Raw genomic sequence first — 22,681 nt, forward strand, 5'->3', positions numbered from 1 at the left:
AAGAGAAAACAGGGGAATATACCCTCCTCACAAAGGTCAGGGGAACAACCATGAATGCATTTACTAACACAATCACGTGCACTGACATTCTCGTAACAGAAGGATGAGGTGCACATTATTGATGTAGAAACTGGTGGTGCAGAAGTACAGTAGGTGCATGCGGTAACATCCTCCCAGACAACGAAGTAATCATGCAAAACAGTAACAGGACATCAAAGATGCTGTGTGTGTGTGTGTGTGTGTGTGTGTGTGTGTGTGTGTGTGTCATTAAACTCCATGTAGTGAGCGATCACAGGAAAGCTTCTGTAAGTGAAATAATGATGCTGTGCTGTGATTACCAGCTGATTACCCAATGTATGGCAAACCACACCTAGTATCTGGTAACATGACAAACATCATGAAATCCACTGCATCTGTAATCTAACCTGTAATAACTGTAATCTAAAGAATAGAGAGAAGAATTTTAAATATCTTAACGCTCTCTTAAAGTCCAGTTTATATGATTATCAAACCTGTGAGGCTATTAACTTCATCTTACAGCAATTCATTAAAAAATCTCCTTTTGAAGGTGTTTGACATCATTTGTAACCAAAATAAAACAACACAGCTGCACCCTCACTGCCCCAGTGCCCCCACCTGGCCACATGTGAACACACAACATATATGACAACATGTAAATGATAAATAATCCTGTGTGATGGGGATGGAGGTAATCACATGTTAGCGCTCAGTCTGGACTAACGAGAGAAGCTGATGTAATAAAACAAAAAGGGGGTGTGGAGTAACGAGCGCAGAGAGAGAGAGACAAAAATACAACAAAAAATTTATCATGTCTAAAAATGTAGATTACATCCCAGCACTTATAAACCTGAAAATACATGATGGATTATGAGCCAGTTATGGTTTAAATGCCTCTCTCTCCCTCTCATTCTCCCTCCCTTCCACAAACCCTGCTCGTGTTTTCCCTCGCTCTCGCTCCCTCTTTACCTGTTGGTTGGGGGCCCCAGGTTGGGGAGAGGGGGACGCGAAAAAGGAGGGAATGCCTGTTGTTTCCTCATAATAATAGGGGTATTCATGGTCATCCTGCTCCTCATCAAAGTACTGAGACAGAGGAAGGAACACGAAAGCAGGAGGAAGAACGCATGAGGAGGAGTTTAGATTTCCACGGGGAGGTTGAGAGGGGTTTCAGAGGCCATGTAGGGATAAATGAAGGTTAAGATAAAGAGTATGTGACGCAGAATGAGGGGTAGGGGGTGAGGGAGAGGATGGTAAACAGTAGAGACAGGAAACGGGATGATGAGAAAACACAAAGCTTTGATTTTTCCCATTCATCAGAATCTGTGTCAAAAAGTGTTTAAATATGTTGATACACAAGAATCTGGATGAATGAGAAAACAGCAAAAAATAAAGCAACAGTAGAAGCCAATGAATAAAATCACAGAGATTTATATTCATCCAAAAAAGAAAAAGTCATCTCAACAGCATCAACATGACAGGGTTTGGGAGTGTTGGAGCTCTGAAGTGACCGATAATTTATTCTGATTTAACATCAGACAAACTTCTAAAACAAAGTCTGTGTACTTTGGACGGATGCAGATGATGCAGTCACTGCCAGCTCACAAATATCAGCTTGTTTTACAGTGAAAATAATGAATGTAAGTTGCAAAGCCTATAATACTTAATGTAACGTGCACAACCAGTCTCAGTAAGTAAAGAGGCTCCACCTTAAGCCATCATGATGCCAAATTCTTATACTTGAAAACCAATCAGAATTTAACATAATTTAATGTTCTAACAGGTCCTTTTCTTTCAACCCATTATCTATAAAAAATGGGAAAAGACACAGATGTTTGCTGTATCATCCTCTTTCCCCTACCTTTCTGTGTTCCACTGCTTTAAGAAGTCAACAGCAAAAAAATCATAAAAGTGTTAAAAATGTAAAATCGCAGCTCTGGGGTGGGACGATGACAACGCCTCTGCTTTACGTCACCAAATGGGAGACACAGACTGTGGAGGTGAGGAGGAAAGCGGATGGATACAAACTGTTGCTGATGATGAAGATGCATGAGGAAGACAGAAAGGGGGGAGCAGCACTTTGATGACATCATCAGATGACCCAAACTGAACCCGAGGACTTCATTTACAGACGAACTTTAGTACATTTAGTTTGACAATTAGACTTTTTAGAATTTTAAAACCTTTTCCAAGACGTTTAAAATGTATTGTTTAAATTTCTTTCTGATTTCGAGATGTTTTCAATTTGTTGTATTTTATCATAAATTAAAAACAATAAATAAATAGTTAAAGTTCTATCATTGGGATTATTAACTATGTTAACAGGTAGGCAGTGGAACTGATGGATATAACAGAGATATTCTGACTGCTGCACTTTGCATTTAAGGTGGATATTGCACAGTGATATTCATGGACTGCTTAAAGTTTATTGTAGACATTCGGCAGGCTGATGAGGAAAAAGCTGATGTTAGTCTCCTGTTCCTGATTTTTATCTTTTAATAGCTATTAAAATTAAAAGAAACACTTTTTATTTAAATCCTCTGGATTCAGTGACTTTTCTTTCTCCAGGAAGTGTCACAGAAATCCAAAACAAAGTCCGAGTTTCTGTTTGGGCATCTTTTACCGGAGCTACAGACGAACCCGGAGTTTTGTTAATGAGCTGTAACTGATGCTCCTCAGGGCCTTACTTTATATTTACTTTGTGTAAAAAAAACACCAAGAATATGACTCTAACAAAGGTTATTGTTTCCTGTAGGAAGATTTTCAGATATTCGATCACTCAGTTGGTGTCTGTGTATGAACTTGTCCTGTTGTGGTGTTACTCACGTATGTGTTGGGGTCCTGAGCCTGGGTTTTGGGCAGAGGGGAGTCACAGTCTGGGCTGTAGTGTTCACAGAAGTCATAAGCAGCTTGAGGGTTGGAGGCAATCAGCAGCTGCTGGATGTCTCCCTGTGGAGGAAAACACAAACACATAATTAGAACTTGTTTCTGTGTTTACGTGACCAAAACACAAACAAACGTGTGATTTTCCTGCTCAAACTTCCCTAGAACTTCCCTTCCCCAACATCACAGTTTATCTTGATTGAGCTCCTCACCTGGAACACCTCCTCGTCCAGCAGGCGGGCTCCAAACACTGTGATGCCATTGGTGTCAACCACTGCCTTGTTGCCCCTGGGCAGAGGGCGGGTCATCTTCTTCTTGCAGTCCAGCAGCAGTGTCACGTTCTTCTTGGAAACAGAGAAAGCAATGCGATGCCACCTACAGGCGAGGAGGAGGAACCACAGGCAATTCAATGAGCAACGTGAGAACAGCCCTAAACAAACAGCCATCAGCAGCCCCACAAAAAATTATAAAGAGTTTCCACACAGCCAGCAAACACTGGTCCCATTCACACCTACACCACCACAATCATGTCATTTCAACTGGTCACAAACTGGTTGTTGTTGCTGGTTACTGACTTGCCATCAGCCAGGTTGACGCCTTTGAAGAGTGGGTAGTCCTCGGGGGCTGGCTTGCCGCTCTGGTCCTCGTAGAGGAAAACAGGTGAACGTCCCAGTTCGATACCCAGCTGCTGGACGCCCTGCTCGCTGTAGATGGAGAGGAGGAAGGCCTGGAGACCAGCCTGGGCTTTAACCAGAGCCATGACGGAGAAATTCTCCGGGAAACGACCTGAGGATGAGAAAATGAAAGGATGAGAGCGAGGGAAGTGTTAACCATATTTGTGGATGAGAAAAGATGACAAGAAGGAAGCAGTTAGGGAGAAAGCCTGGGAAGGAAAAACAGGTAGAAAGTGGTAGAAATGTGAAAATAACACTAATGAAGAGCTTTAAGTGATTAAATACACATGTCAGCATGAAGTGGTTACATAATGTCACACTATGATCCCATGTGGAGCTGGCATAGATGGTGTATCACATAATGACAGCTGGAGAAAGAAGGCTGAACATCAGCTTTGACTTTTGAGGATTTATTCACAGCCACATAAGTGCTACCGTCTCCTTTCTGCCCTCACTCCGGGGTGTCAGGCAGCTTCTAAAGTTAATTTGTTGTGGGTCTTCCACATAGTTTAACTCAGCTCCTGCACTGCAACACATAATTATACTTTATATCCACGAGCATCACGCAGAGGGCTCAGCTGCTCCACACAGCTCAGTGCAAACAGATACCGACCTAATTACAGGTTTCCTGTCTGGAATTCATGATAAATATTAAATGCAAAGCCAGTTTTACACTGTGAGATGGAACAGGTTTCAATAATACTACCTTAAATGTTAAATTCATTTTCCCCAAACAATCTTAAATGTTAAAATAAGATAAGATCTGCTATGTGGCAGTAATACTGTGCAATATTGATATAGCCTGCAGCTACATTCAATATATAAACCCTAAATAAAGCTAGAAAACTTAATTATTACAACAGAAGCTGTTCTGACCTCAGATCTGGTATAATATGCAAAACTTCATGACATGTTTGTACATATTACTTTCTACACTATCAGACTTCTGGCACATTTTTTTTCTGCCTGCATTCAGACTGGGTTTGTTTCAGTCTTCAGCTCTTTGGATGGCATCTATGAGGAATTACAAAAAACAAACAGAAGTCTCTTCACAACATTTAACTCAGTGCCTAAAACTTTTTTAGACATATAATTATAATGTTCATACTTTTAAAGATTCCTTAAATGCCTCACAATAAAAGCTGTTGTTCTGCAGCACTGTGCAACAATCTCCCTTCATTTCTTTACATGTTGCCAAAGAGACATATTTGTTCTGTTTTTAAAGTAGTCTTGAGTAATAGTTCTGCACGATTTCTGAAAGTCATTGCTTTTTATCTCCTTTTCAGTCCTTGTACCTGAACATTTTCACAGGAATATTTTTGTTTGTTAAACCACTTTAAATTGACCTGTGAATCATTCGAGGCTATAAAAGGCACCAAACTCATGGGATAAACCAGTACTGTGTTTACACATGACACACCGCCTTTGTCAGGCACTTTGTTACCACCAGCCTGTCACCAAAACTTTATTTGTTCCCATTTGAAAAAAATTAAAAAATGACAAAGATAACAGAGTTTGACATAAAATAGAATTTTTGTGCCAACAAGATGTTTCCCAAAGAGCTGCTTTCTGAAAACGTATCACTGCATGATGTGCACCTTATCCTTAAAAAACAAGGAAGTAACAGGTCTAAAGAAAACTATCTGCAGCAGTGAAGCCTGGACACAATAAACACAGACCTCAACATTACAGAAGCAGCATGAGCAACAGAGAATGGAGCAAAAGGAGAGCTCTGAATGTCCTTCAAGAAGCCTGGAGAAGTATTCCTAAAGACTACTTAAATAAATTAAAAGAGTTTGGACTGTGTTGAAGAATAATGATAATCATACCAAATATTCAGGCTGCTTTTGCCTTATATACTCATTCATAGTATGCATGTTTGCAGGCTTAATAAATTGCTGCACCCATTTTCAATTTTTCAAGAAAAAAACAATGAACTGAGGGGTGGCTTATCCAAAGTACTGTACTGTACGCAACTATTGTTGTGTCAAAGTAAAACACTTGGCTGTAAGTTGGCTGTGTAAACCAAATCGATGATAAATCAGGTGTATTCACCTGTGAACAGCTGAACTCTGCAGCTTTGCTTTGCTCTTCTTGAGAAACGTTTGAGCGAATACCTCTGATAATGTCAGGACGTTTTAATCTTACATCATATTATAGACGTCAGTCACCTCAGTAAGTAAAGTCAATTTTTAAAAAAAGGTTAAAAAAGCTTTTTACAAAGCAGTCAGTCTGAAGACTAACACTTCGACGCCCAGCCAGGCGGAGGCCTACCTGAGAAGAGCTGCTTGGTGGGGGCGGAGATCTGGGCCTTCTTGGTGATGCGGAAAGCATGATCGGGGCTGCTGGAGCGACGGGATGTGCAGAAGCCAGGGACCTTCTTCACACCCTCAGGGAGAGAGGGAACCTGCAGAGCCCGTAACACATCGACCGGGTCTAATGACAAAGAAACAAGCAAAGAAAACAGTCATTATGGTTATTTTTAAGATGTTATGTTCACTAAGTAAACAAGTAAAATCTTAAAGCTGATTGTTTAGTTGCCAGAAATACTGCAAATTTACTCTAAATCAGCACCTTACACACAGTCATCATTAACACAACTGGTCTGTGGAGCTTTCAGAACAATGGAAACTAAAGAGATAACATCTGAATTACAGCTGTTTCTGCACAGAGTACTTAACTGTTTTGTTTTTTTTTTTTGCATTCAACTAAAACAGGGTGAAAAAACAGCCTCACACCTTGAATGATTACTCCACAGCAGGCCTACAAACTGTATGTTCAGCTGTTTTCTCTAATAGCTTTCTAGAAGGCTGTCCACCTGTAAGCTGTATAGAAATAACTGAAAAGACTTGTTTAATATTGCCAAATATTTTACAAAAAAGGGCAGTTTTATTTTTCATTGCAGTCATTCTTTGCAATTTTCCCCAGAGAATCAAAAAGGTCAATCTCAAATGTTCTCGAATCACTAATGTGATATAGGATCAGGTCCAGCAGATGCCCACAATGGCTGCCACTGTACATTTAGGTTTAATGTAAGAAAGGAGGCCCTGTGTCAGAGCGAGCGGGCGGCCGTCCAAGCCACATATATGAAGCAGTGCAGGGCAGGTACAGGAAAGCTCAGTTTAATGCAGAGCGCAGACAGTGGCGTCTATTCTGCTCACGTTTATCGAGCAGCTGAAACAAGCGGCTGTTGACGTGATCGCGCTGAGTCAAACGAAGATTTGTCTGACACCACACAATCATTTCACAGTTCCCCCTGACACGTACATGCAGGAACGCATGCGCTCGCTCCACAAATATTCAACACATACCTGAACATCGTACAGTCACACACACAGCCTCACATCCCGTCTCCACATCAGAGGTCAGCCAGTCTGTTTCTGCACTGCGGCTGACTTTCTCACCTTGCTCAAAGGCACTGTGGCACTGTGTGCAGAGGAACCTCTGGGGCTCAGGGTGTGATTCCCTTTATGATCAGCTTTAACAAACTGAGCTGCAACAGCAGGTTGAAGCAGAAGTGCTTATAGATACTAAACCGAGCATTTAGAAATCAAACAGTAATCCTGCACAGGGAGAAACTTATTATAGTTATATCTGATTAAAAATGCTGCTCCCTGTACATCAGGCAGGACTGTCTCTGTTTGAAACCAGAATCCTTGAAGTATTGATTTTTATTATTGGCATGTTTCAAGGCTGGATAGTTTGATATTTATAATATTTGGTGTTGAATCCCAAAAAGGCTGCATAACTGTTTAGTTAGCAGCATCAGGGAGATGTTATACTGTCACTGTAGCAGGTCCAGATGTTTTATTATATATAAATCTACATGATTCTCATTTAAAGACTTAAAAAATAACAGTGAAGGTTGTTTCTTATGAAATGCTCAGAGCTGCTGGGTACTCTGCTGTCCACTTATAATAAATACATTTGACACAAATTCTGCAAAGGCGTGAAAACAGCTGGCCTGCATAAAAAATCCAGTGAAGTCTAATTACAAAGTATATCTGACTGAGGTTTTAAAGTGAGGCAGTTACATCCTCCCTCAGTGTTGGCGAGCCTCTCTGTGTTTGAGCTTACTTTACTGTTAACAACCAATTAAACCCATTTACAGCCAGCCCTGCTGTGGCACCTCTCATAATAAACTTACAGCATCACTGATGCATTTCTGTGGTACAAAAAAATGACAGCAATCAAAAAAATACCACGAGTCTTTTTTGAGACGTATCAGCTTCTATATGACAAGTTTCTTTTACTTTTTTCACCCTGCAGCCACATTAATAAACCGTCCTATTTATAGACAACCTGTAATTATTTCACCCTCAGCATGTTTAAAAAGCACAGTGGACCATATAACAGCATGGCACTCACTCTAATAACAGCAGGGCACTGTTACCACTGTGGACATCACAGCCAAACATGTGAACAGCAATGAAGTGAACAATCACTGCACAGTGTGAGACGTGTGTTTCCTAAACTATCGATCAGGCACAAAGTTCATCAGACATCAGAAGACAGAACACGGAGTAAAGTTTCAGATTCAAACTGTGAATGAGAGAGTCAGAAAAAGTAACAGTTTGACTACATCAGCTTCAGAAATGACTTAAAGTTGTCACAGATCTTCAGCCTTCACCTGTCTGCTGCTGTCAAACATAAAGATCCACAGTCAGCGGCTCGCACTGTGACAATATGAGGCTATTTAGTGTTTTAATCAGCCATTTATGAGGTTTACACTCTGGTTTCCTCGAATCACACTGATCCCATCAGAGGTGCGTATGTTTAGGTGACACCCAGTTTATCAGAGTTAACAGTTTATGAGATCGTGCCCACAGACGGTAATATTTATTCAGACAGAGCAAACGGTGCATTAATATTGACTCCTCAACCACAGCCCATTAACGTCACTCTGCACCGCAGAGAGAGAGAAGGAGGAAGAGAGGAAAGGGAAGATGTACAGTGCAGGGAATATGAAGGAAAGGAAAGTGAGAACAGTGCTTGAAGTTAGTGAAAGTGGAAACATGAGACAGGCCAAAACAGAAAACACAAATGTAGAAAAGTCCCTCAATAATATAGAAAAACTCTAGACTTTTCTACATTTTTCATTTCCAGACATCGGTGTGTTGACCTTGTGAACTAACAGGAGAAAAGTAGGCTCCATACTTTCCCTGACTTTCAATGGAGTTTCCAAAATTAACAAACTTTCCAGGACCTGGAGGATGCTGATCTATTTATCTGCATAACTTTTAAGTCTTTTGCAGATCTTTGCAGCAAAACGAGAGAGAAGAGGACCAGGCAAAGGGTGTGTGTGTGTTTGTGTGTGTGTGTGACAGCAGACAGGTTGGTTCTGTGATGGCAGGATACTGGATCGGATTGCACCCCGAGCTCCCCCAGTACGCCCAGTACAATGTGCTGCTCTGTTCCCGACTCCCTGTCCAGCTCACATCTGCAGACGGGGCCCTTCCTGCCCGAAGGACCACAATCAGGACAAAAACACACCCACAAAAATAACACGCGGGGCCACAGAGCTACACACAGCCAGGCGGAGAAAAGTGAGTCTATATGTGAGACGAGGAGCGGCAAAAATGAAACTGGACAAGGTAAGAAAACAGACGGCCGAGGGGCACAAGCTCTCTTTCTTCACTTCCTTCTCCTTCCTCTTCCCAGTTCCTTGCTCGTTCGTACCATAAGCGCTAACAGATGGCTGCAGCCTTTTGATGTAAATGTGGGATAATTACTCTGCTGTCATTAAGACAGGAAACAGGGCTCCCAGCCACCTGAAGGCACATTACAGTAGCCTGTACAGTTATACCTACTGACAGCCTGAACATTTAAAAAACATCTATCTATCTATCTTGAACACAGCAAGTGTAAACACTGAAAACAGCGTTAAAGTTGATGAAAATCTCTGCTTAAAATCTATTAAGTGAACCTGAACAATGCCACAATATATTTTAAAAAGATTATCAGACTCGGTCTGTGTGTTTTATCCTTAAACCACTGAGACTGGAATAATGGTTTGCTGTTCAGTGTATAATGAACCTGGAGCATGGAGTAGATGTATTTTTGAACAGGTGCCCCACGACTGAAACAATCCTGTCCCTGTTACACTGGGAGCCACCCAGTTACACCGAACCACAACTGACCAAACAGGCAGACCACAAGCTTCTTCCACTGTGATAGGAAACACATGTGATACTCAGGGTGGCGGTCACACTGTAAAATGACTTGCGCAGCTCCTGCAGGGTTTGACCTGCTGCAATTCCCCAGAGTCACCACTAGATGGAGCCGAAAGTGACTTAACTAACCTTGTGACATGAGCCACACATGTTACACCCACACACAGTGTTTACATGTACACATTGGTGCAAACAGACACACTCACAGGAGTGTGAGATAAACGGTGCTTGTGCGTATCGACAAAGTAACTGCTAACAGGAGTCGGTACACTCTGCTAACGAGCAGCTTCATTGACTTAACAGAAAACACAAAGCAGCTGGACACGCAGATTAAACTCTGTATGCACATAACGTCAGAAAGAGGATTACTGGGGAGGAAAGCATGCAGAGAGAAGGAATAAAGCTCGTTGTGTTCCTCATAAAAGCACGAGACCTTAAACAACTCCAAAAATATTAAACAATAGGAAGAAGGGACTCATAGTGACACGCGTCCGATCTATCCAGTTATTCTGTACGTCTGCTTCTTACATTAGAGTTTATCGTAATGTACAATGATACAAAGGACACTGTAGACACATTTAAAAAATTTCAAAAATCAAATTAAAGAAAAAAAAGAAATAAAGACAAAATTATGGGTGATAGACTTCGGTTAAATATTACAGTATCTTTATTTCTTGAAACTTGTGTATGAGGTGACTGAGTTCACTTGATTCCCTCTCTGCTGCTTTGTGCCTAAGATTATTTATGTGTGTGTGTGTGTGTGTGTGTGTGTGTGTGTGTGTGCATGCGTGCCCTTTGTATTTCTGGTACAGCTGTGCAAAATACCAGACACACACTCCAGCTGACACCATGACCTCTCACCTCTCACCTTTACACAACTACAATGTTGTCAGACACAAAGAGCAAGAGAAGTGCTATATTGACCATGGATTAACACACACACACACAGACACACACACACACACACATGCACACACACACACAAACAGATGAGCACTTTAGAGTCGCTCATATAAGAAAATTAGAAAAAACTAATTTCCAAAACTGTCTCATAAAAGTTGTTCTGTGATCACCAGCTGTGTCTCCATCCAGCCTGCTGACCACAGAGGCTTGCAGCTCAAGCTCCAGGTTATAATTTCCAACATGCTGCTCTATAGTTATGATTTATTTATAATGCCTGTGTATACAGACAGAGAAACCAATATGAGAAGCCGTGCTGTAAAAAGGGAGTTATTTGAATTGACATGATTTATTTGGTGTAAGCCGAGGCTTTGATTAGTCAGTGTGTGGTTGTTTGCAACATAAATGTTACACCATGTGACACAATCTGTAACTGAAAGAGAGAAAACCAAAGCAGGACTCGCCTTTGTACCACACGAATGTCACTAAATCCTCCCTGAAAACCTGAAGGAGGCTAAAAATCAGAAGAAACCAAACAGACAGCAGCAGATCGCTAACGCTGGAGGTAACACACGTGGATTAAGAATATAATAATTCAATAAGAACAGTTAATCCACTTAAAGCACAAAAGTTAGTGCCATTCATCCCACTCTGATCCAGAGCGCAAGTCGAGTTTGTGAAGTTATTTGAAGTAGAAGATGATAATATTATTTTTAATATGAGCATCTGCCACTGTACCAGTACATATACGACAGAAAATAAGAAAAACCTCATTTGACTCACTTTAAATGTCTTTATTTCTACTAAACTTGGTCTTATTTTAAAGGGCGTCTCTTTTGCTTTCTTTGCTTATCCTGTAATCTCTGATGGGCATTTAAAGTCGGTGCTCAGTGAGTTTTAACTGTACTGTAAGTCCAATCATTCCTTTGAAAAAACAAAGCATCTGTCTCTTTGCCTTTATACTTAAGCTCTTATGCTTTGTTTTCAGCTTTAATACCTGCCTCTAAGTTTAGAGCATCTGCACTAATGAATCACAGTCTCCGTGTGGTTTATAAGTAACTGCAGGGCAGTGCCAACATTTACTGTACGGCAGCTCCCCGTGTGCCATTATGTGGTCTGTGCCAGTCTGCGTGTGCGTCCCTGATGATGCCAACGTGTATCATGCAGTCTTGTGTGGTTTCAGAGCTGCAGGCCGCAGTCTCAGGTTGGATCTGAGGGTGGCTACTGACACCACAAGGCCTACCCGGGACCAGAAGGCCCCAAGCAGGAGGCAGTGACAAGTGAGTCCCTGTAACTTACTATCACACGGAGCAGACTGAGAGCAAAGGCACAAATTAGACAGCAGTCAGACCGTTGGTGCCCCTGTGCTGAATGAGAGGCCTTCACAGCTGAGCTCTGGCTGTTCTTCACAAATCTGAACAGTGCACATCACAATCTACACTTTTAACTGAAAAGCACTCATTACACTGAACACTTTTATAACAGAGAAAGAAAAATGAGCATCAGTGCCAGTTTATGTGGGTTCACATAGTTCTCTCCTTATAAAAGCTGTTTGTGGACTCCACACATTTATAAACTGGATCAGTTCACAGAGACCTTCTGAAAACTGCAGCTGAACATAATACAAATGTATTAATATTTTGGTCTTTTGGTGAAGAGTCACAAGGTTTTAGTGCAGATTTATGAACTCAAATCATATCAAATACCACATTATACTAAATTACCCACAAACTGAAATTTCACCATTTAAATGCTGTAAACAAACACAGATGTGAAACTGTCCACAGGACAGACAACATATTCACCATAAATCAAACACTTTAAGTAAGAAAGACCCAGACAAAGAGGCGATAAGAAAGAGAGGAATGGGAGCAGTAAGCAGTTGGAAATCCCCCACACACACACACACACACACACACACACACACACACACACACACACACACACTCATCATGTATTCTGTGGCTATAATTTAGCTGCAGGAACACATGTGAGGCGACGGCGGGTAAACACCACTGCAGGGGGAATGCATGAGAACTTTGACTCGTTGTGGAGTTTTGAGGCTCTTACTTATGCAGCAACATTATTCCTCCAGGGCTGCAACATTTAAAGCATTCAGCAAGTTATAAACCCTCAGAACTCCAAGATACAGGGGGATAAAGTCTGAAGACACCTCTGTAAATCTGAAAAACACCAACTCTGAATACTAGAAATTCTGTTGTTATTAAAGAATTAAGATCTAACTCTGACTTTCCCTGTCTTCCACACATTACACGCTGGGATAAACTCCATAAATGCCACTCCACCTGTGAGCTCATTAAAGACAAACAGATTTGGAGACAGGATTAAGTGGGACAGCTGGTGGTTACTGCACTAAGAAACTGTAAGGCCCCAAAAACCTTCAAAGTGCTTTTCTGTCATCGTTCATGCTTCAGGGTAGCATTTTCCACTGAAGTCTAAAAACATAACTGGTTAAAGCCACAATTTAAAACTATTTTCAAATGCATAGACTGCATTGATGTCTGGAAAAAAGATGTACATTAACATTACATGTAAAATCACACAGCTGGTCTCCATACCCTCCCACATCAACTTCCTTGAAGCAGCAAAATAACAGTGACTAGGAATAGCATCCTATACAGACAGCCTGTCATTATGAAGTTGGCACGCTCTCACGTCGCTCTTGCACATCTTCTGCTCAAACAGAATGTCTCCCAAGAACGACTATCCCCACGCACAAACCGCTAAATCATCACCTATAAAACTGTGGAAACGAGAACAACTATCTTCAGCTCGCTCAAGTCTGCAGTGCTAATGTGGTTTTGTCTGAGAAAGGATTTCACAAGTTCACAGTCTGAGGGGATGTCGTGGGTTAGAAATGAGGCCTGAGAAGTGTTTCAGCATATCTCAACGTTGGAGTATGCAAGCTTTAATCTTAGAGCTGCAGTCTGGGCCTTGTGGGTCTAGACTGAGAGAGTAGGTCAGCGTGTCACACATCTGTTACAACACTGGGTTCAATAACGGATCAATCGAAGAGTCAGGACAACCTGTGGTGGCTCGAATCCAGGAAACACAGGAAGTGTTAAAGATTAAAAGGAAACCGTTCACAGTGTAGGCCGTGCTGTGATATCTGTGTCAGTGTTCAGCTTCCACTTTGTTAATAGTTTTTAAACTGCTGGGTATTAAACGGCATTCTGACAGGCATTAAGAACATGGGCTGTGTTTGCCCTGAACTGTGCATTTCAGGCAACCTGCTCTCACATATCGTGTTCTACCACCAAAGAGACTTTACATTACATATGGTTAGGTTTAGATTTAAGCACTGGTGGAGATTTATTCATCCCAAAACTAAACATAGAATCAGAGGGAGCGTGAGAGCTGCCTGGAAGTCTCAACTTAGGGCACAAGTCAGCTGAAAGTTTGGTGTTTTTACAAAGTGTCTGTGAAAAAACTAAATCAGATATTGTAACTGCAAGTTTCCCCCCACTGTGATTAGTCACAACTTTATCTCAGTTTTAAAGTGATGGCTGTTGGATGTAAAATGCAGATATTTGATGGGGGAAGGCTCCTGATGGCCAAGTGTAAAAAATCCGAAAAAAATGGAAAGGTTTGCAAAAAAAAAGTACAACAGAGGAGAGAGGATAAATGTGTCACATCAGGGGCCCAGGGGAACATGATGACAGGGCAGGGGAAAACCAAGGGGACGGGGTTAATGCTGCTAAACTGAGTCACGTGCGGCTGAAATACCACACACTTCCATTCAATCACAAGAATGAGCTGTCAGGCTCCTGCTCCACCGCCACATATAGTGGCTCTATTCACTGGCAGTGAGGGACGGAGAGAGAGCAGAGTATGTTATGTTTAGCCTGACTGAGACAGGCTGCCCTTTGAGGAGCGGTCGCCTTTGAAATGAGGTTGAGGAACATCCATGTCAAGAAAATATTGGCCTCTGAATTTCTGCTTCTTTGAACAAAAGTCTGCTTTCATGTGTTTCTGGGCTGCTGCTCTCTGGGTGATGGCGACGTCTTCATTCTCTCAGGACACATCTGAGAGCAAACATCTAAGATTCAGACCATCTTCACCTCTCTGAATCTGCATTTCACCGCCGGCGTGTGGCGCTGTTACAGTTTACTCTCACATCTGCTGCTGAGCCACACTACGCACACAGAAACGCGTATGCAGGGCGAGTGCGCGCAGGAACCCCCACACACGCACGCAGCACAGCCCTGAGAGGTGGCGTGAGTGTTTTACTTGCGTCACGCTGACATTATCACAGAGCAGGTGATTATAAAACTTTTTTCCCTACCAGCGAACGAAACCCTGTGATTTGGTGTATAAGCGCTCACAGCCTACCCGGGCTGCTGCACACAGAGGCACATTCATGCAGATGAGGCATACGTTTCCACACCCTGAGCTGGACACAAACATCCATAGCTTGCAGACGTACATACGCAAACACAAGTGCACAAAGCGCGCACACACTGCGCGCAGACACTGCAAGCTTTCACTCCCGAACCCCTGCGACCGAGCTGGTCAGCCGCATAACAACCTATTCATAAAAAGCAAAAATGTCTCAGGCTTCCGCCTCCAAAATACACACGGGACACGGCTGGAAGGTGCAATCGCCTCTCGCAATCTGAAATTGGAAACGCAGCCAAAGAATACACTGGAGGAGGCGAGTTATGCCACAGAAGCCCCCGCGGTCCGTAAGCTGCTGCAACTGTGCTGGCACACAGCGCACACTTACAATAAAGAGCCAACCTGTTAACGTCCAAAGCAAGAACTGCTTTAAATGATAAAAGTTCATGAAACTGCAGTGGAATAAAAATCATTATTAAAATAGTTACAGTTTGCGCTAAAAACAGAACTTTTTTGCTACGCTTAAAAAGATACAATTTTCTTTTCACAAAAAACTAAAAAGCATCAAATGCACGAAGTTTATCTGAACTAATCCAGACTAGAAAGGCTGATAAATCGTTTCTGTTAAAAATAACTTGAGACGACTAGCGGTCCATCAAGGAACAGCAGCGCATACGGATCATTCCTTCAACAAATAATGAAGTCAACAGTTTAAAATCCCAAACTAAAATAATCCTGGAAAACCACCCTGGTGTTGGCTGGGAATAAAGTTCACTTTGGCTTATTGAAATCCCTCAGAAATCCCTCCTCTTTGAACAACCGGAGGCAGTGATGGACGGACTGGTGCACAGGCTGAACTGGTAAACACATTCATATGGTTCCAGCTGGTAGCCCAGTGCACACAGAGGCCAATATTTAGTTAGAATAAAAGAAAAAATAATACTAAAAATACTAGAGTCCAAAAAAAATCAAATGTTTTATTCGACAAAGTTCCTCAGAAACTACCAAACAGGATTTTGCACCGTCTTATCCCATGCCCCCCTCCGGGTAGGGGGCGCAGAAATGAGCACCACCCTTTCAGAACTATTCGGAACTTTAGATAACAGGGTCAAGTTAATACAGAGCACATAGAGCTCAGATCGGAAAAGAGAATCACAAAGAAACTGATCGGAGTAAAATAAATAAATAAATATCTGCATGAGTCGAAAACTTAAAGACTAAGTAACAGAAACAGATGATGACACCTGTCAGAAGTCTGAATGCACAGAGGAAGACAGATTCCACGAATGTGAAATTAACAGCTTATTTGTATGCATTATTTTTTAGAATTGATAAAAGCCATTAATGTTCATAGAGAATGTTTTTTTAAAAGTTTTTTTTCAGATTCAGTTTCGGACACCTCTGCATCACCTGATCAATATTTCTCGACAATATCAGCAGTTAGTCGTTAGCAAGGTTCAGATTCAGGCCCTTATGAAGCAAAGAGAAACACAAGTCACAACAGAGCGTTTTGGGAATAAGTCTTTCAAGTCCTCAAAACATAAACGTCTACAGACGTAAGTCTTGCATGGAGCAAATACCAAACAGATTTAGATATTTGGATACCGTGGGGCCCACTGATGGGGCACTGCTGCCCTCATTCTTCTGGGAATAAGTAAAGAAGCACGTCAGGTGCGCAAACGTCCCATAACGGAGAGATACAGTCTCATTACGCCATCTATTCAAATAGATGGCGTTTGAGACAGGAAAAAAAAAACAGGAAACTATATTTTAACTGTTATTTAAAGAATAAAAATAACCTCACCAATAAAAAAAAAAAAATCTGTCTCACCTGCTCGAACCACAGTTGTTTGGCACACGGCGAGCGCCACGGTTACCAAGGCGAAGGAGGAGAAGTCCATGCGCCATGGTCTCCGTTTCTTCCGGAAGGGACAAGCTCCAATATCCATAGTGTTGCAGTAGTTCTCCGGCCTGGGTCAGCTGTAAATGTGGGATATGGGGGAAGTTATCCTCTCTCAGAAAGCCAGCCGACGAGAGGAGCCCGACTGACCCTTCTGTGAGGAAACAGACAAAAAGGCACGCCTCTGGAGACGTCTTTACCTTTCTCCGGAACCCTTCCTTAATGAGTTACCTATATTAATGCACCAAACCTAAACACTAAAATTGGTTTGGGGTGAATAAATATATTTTATATTGAAGTTTAATCTCTAGCACTGAAGCCCCATTGAGTCAGATTGGGTACGAGTACCCAAAGTGGAGAGAGCAGAGAGAGACCTGGAATCACGCTCTCTCTCCCTTCTCTCTCTTTCCCTCTCTCCTTCTTTACTTTCTCCCACGAAGAGTGAGAGCGGTTGTGTATGTATGTGTGTGTGTGTGGAGAGGGAGAGAGGGAGAGAGAGAGACAGAGAATGGTAAAGGTGGAGAGGGAGGGAGAGGGCGTGCGTAATAGCGCGCCGGGCGTACGTAGAAATACGTGTACGAGGAGAGTCTGGGAGTGAAAACTGAGTCTGAGAGTGAAAACTTTTCTTTTCTAATGACTGAGCTGCAAAGATGTTTCAGCTTTTCTGTTAACTCTGAGTTATTAACTGAATGTCAGTGAAACCTTTTTGTGTTCGTCTCGATTCCCTCTGAAAAGCCCAAATTACTGAGATGAGCATTTATCTTTGTCACTTCCTGCTTTCTGCGTCTGTACCTGCGACAGGTAAATGCAGGCTTTGTAGAGCAAGCAGGGCTGCTCAGGTAAACTGAGGATGAGACAGCAGCACCGCGCTGTGCAGAGCAGCTGAATGAACGTTGAGTCAGCCAATCAGACCTCTGTCCGCGCCACTAGCCACGCCCCCTCGGCTAAATCCTCGAAGTTCTACCGCTATTCTGATTGGTCGGCCCCACGTGGCGTTGTTTAGCAGGTGTGGAGTGGAGGTGGAGAGATGAGGCATACGTAGTAAAAAGAATATGATCTTTGATTTACTGTGTAAATAACTTTTACCAAACAGAAATTTGAAATAAAATATTTGGAGACAAAGTTAGAGAGACAAGACTGAGACGTGCACAGGAGGACACTGGATGTTAAATATAGAGCTGTAATGCAGGAGGAGAAGAGGAAGACAAAAGAAAAGATTCATGGATGCAGTGAAGAAGGACATGCAGAGTGTAGGTGTGACAGAGGAGGATGTAAGGGGAAAGGCTGAGGTGAGGGAAGATGACCCGCAGTGGCGACCCCTAAAGGAGCAGAAAGAAGAAAATGTAATATCTGACTGAAGAGTATGATGAAGCCTGATGCTTAAAAGGAAAAAAATGTTTGCATGCAATAAAACAGACAGACACTCCAGATTCTCAAGACATAAACCAAACAAAAGAATTCAGTACTGGAAGAATTCTGAGTTATGCCTCAGAGAGACTCGAAGAACGTACACCTGCTGGCTTTACATTGTGCTCGTCCTTTTATTTAACAGCACAAATGTCCAGTGAGGATCACTCAAGATGATCCATTAATTCCCATCCAGTCAGCCAGGACTCCACCTCTATCTGTCTGCTCTGTGCACCTTGCAGTAGATGGCACCATGTGATGGCAGCCGTCTTTCTTCCTCAGATTCAAGATTCAAGCTCAAAAATGACTCACTCTCTCTCCTTTCCTGCGCGGTCCAGATGAGGATGGAAAGAACTAATGCACATTTCCAGCCTTTTAATATTTGTAAATACATCAGATTATAGCAGATTTTGACCTTAACTGTGCAAAAAGCTGATGCGGTTTAGGATATTTTAAGAGTCACCAAAGGAAATTTAAGGACCCACCTTAGTCTTGCACCTTATAACAATATCATGCAAAGAAGAAAATAACCGGCGTGTTTTTAATGGCTAAGGAATGCTGCCTTAAGACATAACGAACTCTTTGCCAACAAAACCACAACCTGTCATCTCCAAAATTACCAGAGATGAGTCAAGATCAACTGAACATCATAAATTTTAAGAAATTGTAGTACAAAGACACTAAAGCAGATATTTTACAGTATCTAACAGGTGTTTATGACGTCCTGTGCTGCTGTGTAAACTGCACGAGCACTTCTCACATTTCAAAGTAAAAACCTAAAGTAATGAATATGTGTACAGACACCTGAGCTTCTTTTTTTCCTTTTGAAATCGTCTCTTTAACGAACACAAACCCTGTCAAGCAGTAATATCAAACACACATTCCTGTCATAAAATCAAAGCTGCTTTCATTGGCCTACATGTCCCATACGTATATTTCAAAGCTGCCTGTGTGCCCTGCTGTAAACGCTCCTGCTGCCACACAGCCCCGGCTTACTCACTTTCTTTGAATGCAGACTTCACATCCAAAAAGCAGTAATCAACTGTAATTATCTCTTGATGTTCCATCCCGCTCGCTCTTTCTCACCACCTTTTATTTCTTCTCTCCTATTTCTGTGTGATTCTCTGAGGGGAAAACAGGGGCGTGTTTGCATTCTCTGCTAAATCCCAGATAACTGCCCTCACTACCAACTGTTCAAAGGGCCTGGTGGCAATGGCAAAGTACACAAAGGAAAATAGGGTATAAGTTATTTACTTAACATGCAAACAAAACACATTTTTCATCACCACAATGTCGTAATTCTTTTTGATGTTCTGCTAACGTTAAACCTAAAATAGAAAAGAATGCTTTAGATCTGAGCAGCATCACAGCTCAGGTGACTTTCAGTCAGTTTGATATGATGTCATGTGTGTTGATAAATTAATAATAAAGGCTTTCCTTTATTACAGACTGGTGCTTCCAATCACAAGGTGACCTACTGCCTGCTGTTTTAATATTTGTTTATATTTAAATGCATAAAAAGAGGAAGTGTGAGCAGATCCATTCCTAAATTACAGGAAACGTATATCATGAAATCTTCTCCACTCATGTATCAAAAGCCTTTGTTTAAATGTTTTAGGACTCCACTTCCTAAACTGGAGCTAAATGGTGTGCAGACTTTTTCCCCTCCCCCTGAGTTTTTACTAAAATACTTCAAATGCAGCGGCGAGCAGTACGGTCCAAACTGTATGACAATATCTGGGTTATTTATTTGAAAACACTGTAAGTCTGATCCAACTGGAGAAAAATGAGATTAAGTTATATCTTACAGTGCAGATAAGAAGTGGACTATGACAGCAGACTAAACATAAGCATGCTACGAGTATACATTAAAAACTAAATATTTATGTCAGTGTGGCAACTTTGCTGAGTGTGAGGGTAATGTCTGGAAGGAAGTATCTGTGGCCCTAACTACATAAACCATTACTGTAACATTAAAAGATGAATGTGTATCAGGGTCGTGAAAAACAAGTTGTAAAAATGTTCCATAAATAAAGTTAGCATGAAAAAGCACAACCAATCACATTCCAGCACCCTGTGAGCTGCATGAGAGCGCTGCAGAAAATGAAGGAGGCTCATTACAGTTGTCAGTTCTGTAAAGAGTTGCACAACTTTTTTTAGTTTAATAAAGTTTTAAAAAATGCTTTAGCTAACACACGTGCACACGGTTCAAAATGTTAAGTTGAAAAAACATTTTTTTTTAAATTCAAACCTTTATCTTGTTTCCACTTTTTACTTCTATCAGGTTAAGTGGACCCAACTTTTCTTCAAGTTGAAAAACTGAGTTATCACATGTTTTTACAGTTGGTGGGTAAACTTCATGCTTGTGTTTGGGGCACATTAATACTAAAACGTGTCAGTTTATTCTTTTACATATAGTTTTCTTTTTTCCTATTTCCGTTGTGTTTGTGTGCTTTTGCAGCATTTTTCTTATTGCTGGTGTTTTCTTAAGTTGAAGTCCGTTTGGCCTCTCAGGGCCACCGTAGTTTATAGATTTTATTCTGGTGTATACCCAACCATGACTTCAGGGTCATCACCAGTGACGGCTAACACTGCAGTACAAAAACTCTCAGGATGGATGCTGTCACAGTTTCTGTAGCACTGGTTATATATCATGTGACAATGCTGGATTTGTCTTATTTATTTATTCTATTTCTTATTTATTAATTTTTTTAAATCAGGGGTTTAAACCAGGGGCGATTCTAGGATCAGAGCTTTGGGGGTGCTGAGCACCCAGAGAGCTGCACAGCCAGGCAAGATAAACTACTCGTCACGATGAGACTTCTTCCCTGGCTCTGTCAGTCCCTGCATCCAGTGTGTGAATGTGTGTGTGAATGGGTGGATGACTGGATGTGTAAAGCGCTTTGGGGTCCTTAGGGACTAGAAAGCACTATACAAATACAGGCCATTTAAATGTCTCCAGTTGTCCCAAGTTCTCTCTGACTGTCTCCTTGGTGCATTTAAACCCCTGTTCCTCCCAGTCCTCGTCGTCTGTTGTCTTCGTCTCCGTTATCAGTCATCATAATTTTACCCTCTCTGTGCAAGTCTGTAAATTTCTTTATTAAATCATAAGATTCTTAAATTCATCAAGTCTCTCTGCCTGGGTCCTCGTCACAAAACATGACATCACTGTTTTGTACATTTTAACAAAATTTAATCCCCACATTTGTGAAAGAAAAGCAAAACACTTTTTTGAAAAGTCTGTAACAAAACCATCAAATCTGATAAAGGTTATTTAAATGCTGCAAAAGAAGAATGGATTGGAATAAAAAAAATACATATCCTAACCTTAATTACTGCGGGAGAATAATGAATGATGCTCATAGTGAGTAAAAAGTAAACTGAGTGCATTTTTTGGACAGAGATTCACTTTTATTGTGTATGTATAATATAATACAGATACATAAAAAATACACTCCAAAAATAGAAGAGTCCTTATAATGTACAAATGTACATAATATTAATTAAAGAAATTATCAACATGGAGGCAACTTTGCCTATGGTACAATGTATACTATGTATAAAATGATCTTTACTGCAGATACTACTATGGCTCTATGGCAGATTTTTTCTTTTATTTTAACCTGCGTCGCCTCACCTTGAGGTTGGCAAATCACTTTTGGTGGTCAACTCTCTCAAGCAGTTAAACAGTTTCTGTTGTGCCTGTCACTGTTCCCTGTCTGTTTTCTTACCTGGTTCTTCCTGACCTTGTACTTTCTCCTCACGTTCCCTCTTTCCTCTCTCCCTCTTTGGACTGACAATCATACACAAATAGATTGTATTCAATTAGATGAAAAAATTACATTAATATGAAAAAATACTATTAAGATCACTAATAAAAAAGTCCTCTCTCAGTGTACTTTCAACCAAAAGGCAAATAACCAAACCACATGAACATCTAATAAAAGATATAAATATTGAAACACTGATTCAACATTATCCTTTATTGATGGATCATTTGATCCTTTTTTTGAAAAAAACTTCCTTATAACCATTATGAACCTGGCTGTCTCTCTGTACACAAACACACACACACACACACACACAGACAACAAGAGCTATAGGGTTAGTTGTCATCCAGTCAGTTAGCTAGTTAATACCCTGGGTTTAATATCGGCACACATGACAAAATAAGCAGCTTCTCTCATTCCATTTCAAACAGGACAGTGGTAACAACAGGCTACAATTTTAAGCTTTAGATTTTAAATATGCTATATAAATTTCAATGGGAGCAACAGGACGGCCAAATGTCGCTGATTTTACTACAGAGTAGGACGAATTGTAGGGTAGCAAACATCGTCGGAAACAGTGGCGGTCGTAGCCTGTTTGGT

At 41.3% G+C, this 22,681-nt stretch overlaps 1 protein-coding gene across 1 annotated transcript in view; it reads right to left on the reverse strand.

The window, feature by feature from the left end:
* col11a2 (collagen, type XI, alpha 2) overlaps nt 1–22,681 on the reverse strand; it is a 47,429-nt gene that overhangs the window by 23,171 nt on the left and 1,577 nt on the right. The window contains exons 2-7 of the mRNA XM_039605833.1: nt 22,043–22,104; nt 16,836–17,058; nt 5,847–6,008; nt 3,474–3,684; nt 3,111–3,273; nt 2,842–2,964 (exon numbers count right to left, since the gene is read on the reverse strand). Of these exons, the coding sequence (XP_039461767.1) occupies nt 2,842–2,964; nt 3,111–3,273; nt 3,474–3,684; nt 5,847–6,008; nt 16,836–16,953 (777 nt within the window). The 5' untranslated portion in view covers nt 16,954–17,058; nt 22,043–22,104. The remainder of the gene's footprint in view (nt 1–2,841; nt 2,965–3,110; nt 3,274–3,473; nt 3,685–5,846; nt 6,009–16,835; nt 17,059–22,042; nt 22,105–22,681) is intronic.

This window comes from Oreochromis aureus, linkage group 22 (assembly GCF_013358895.1).
Source record: "Oreochromis aureus strain Israel breed Guangdong linkage group 22, ZZ_aureus, whole genome shotgun sequence".
In the NCBI taxonomy this organism is placed as follows: Eukaryota; Metazoa; Chordata; class Actinopteri; order Cichliformes; family Cichlidae; genus Oreochromis; species Oreochromis aureus.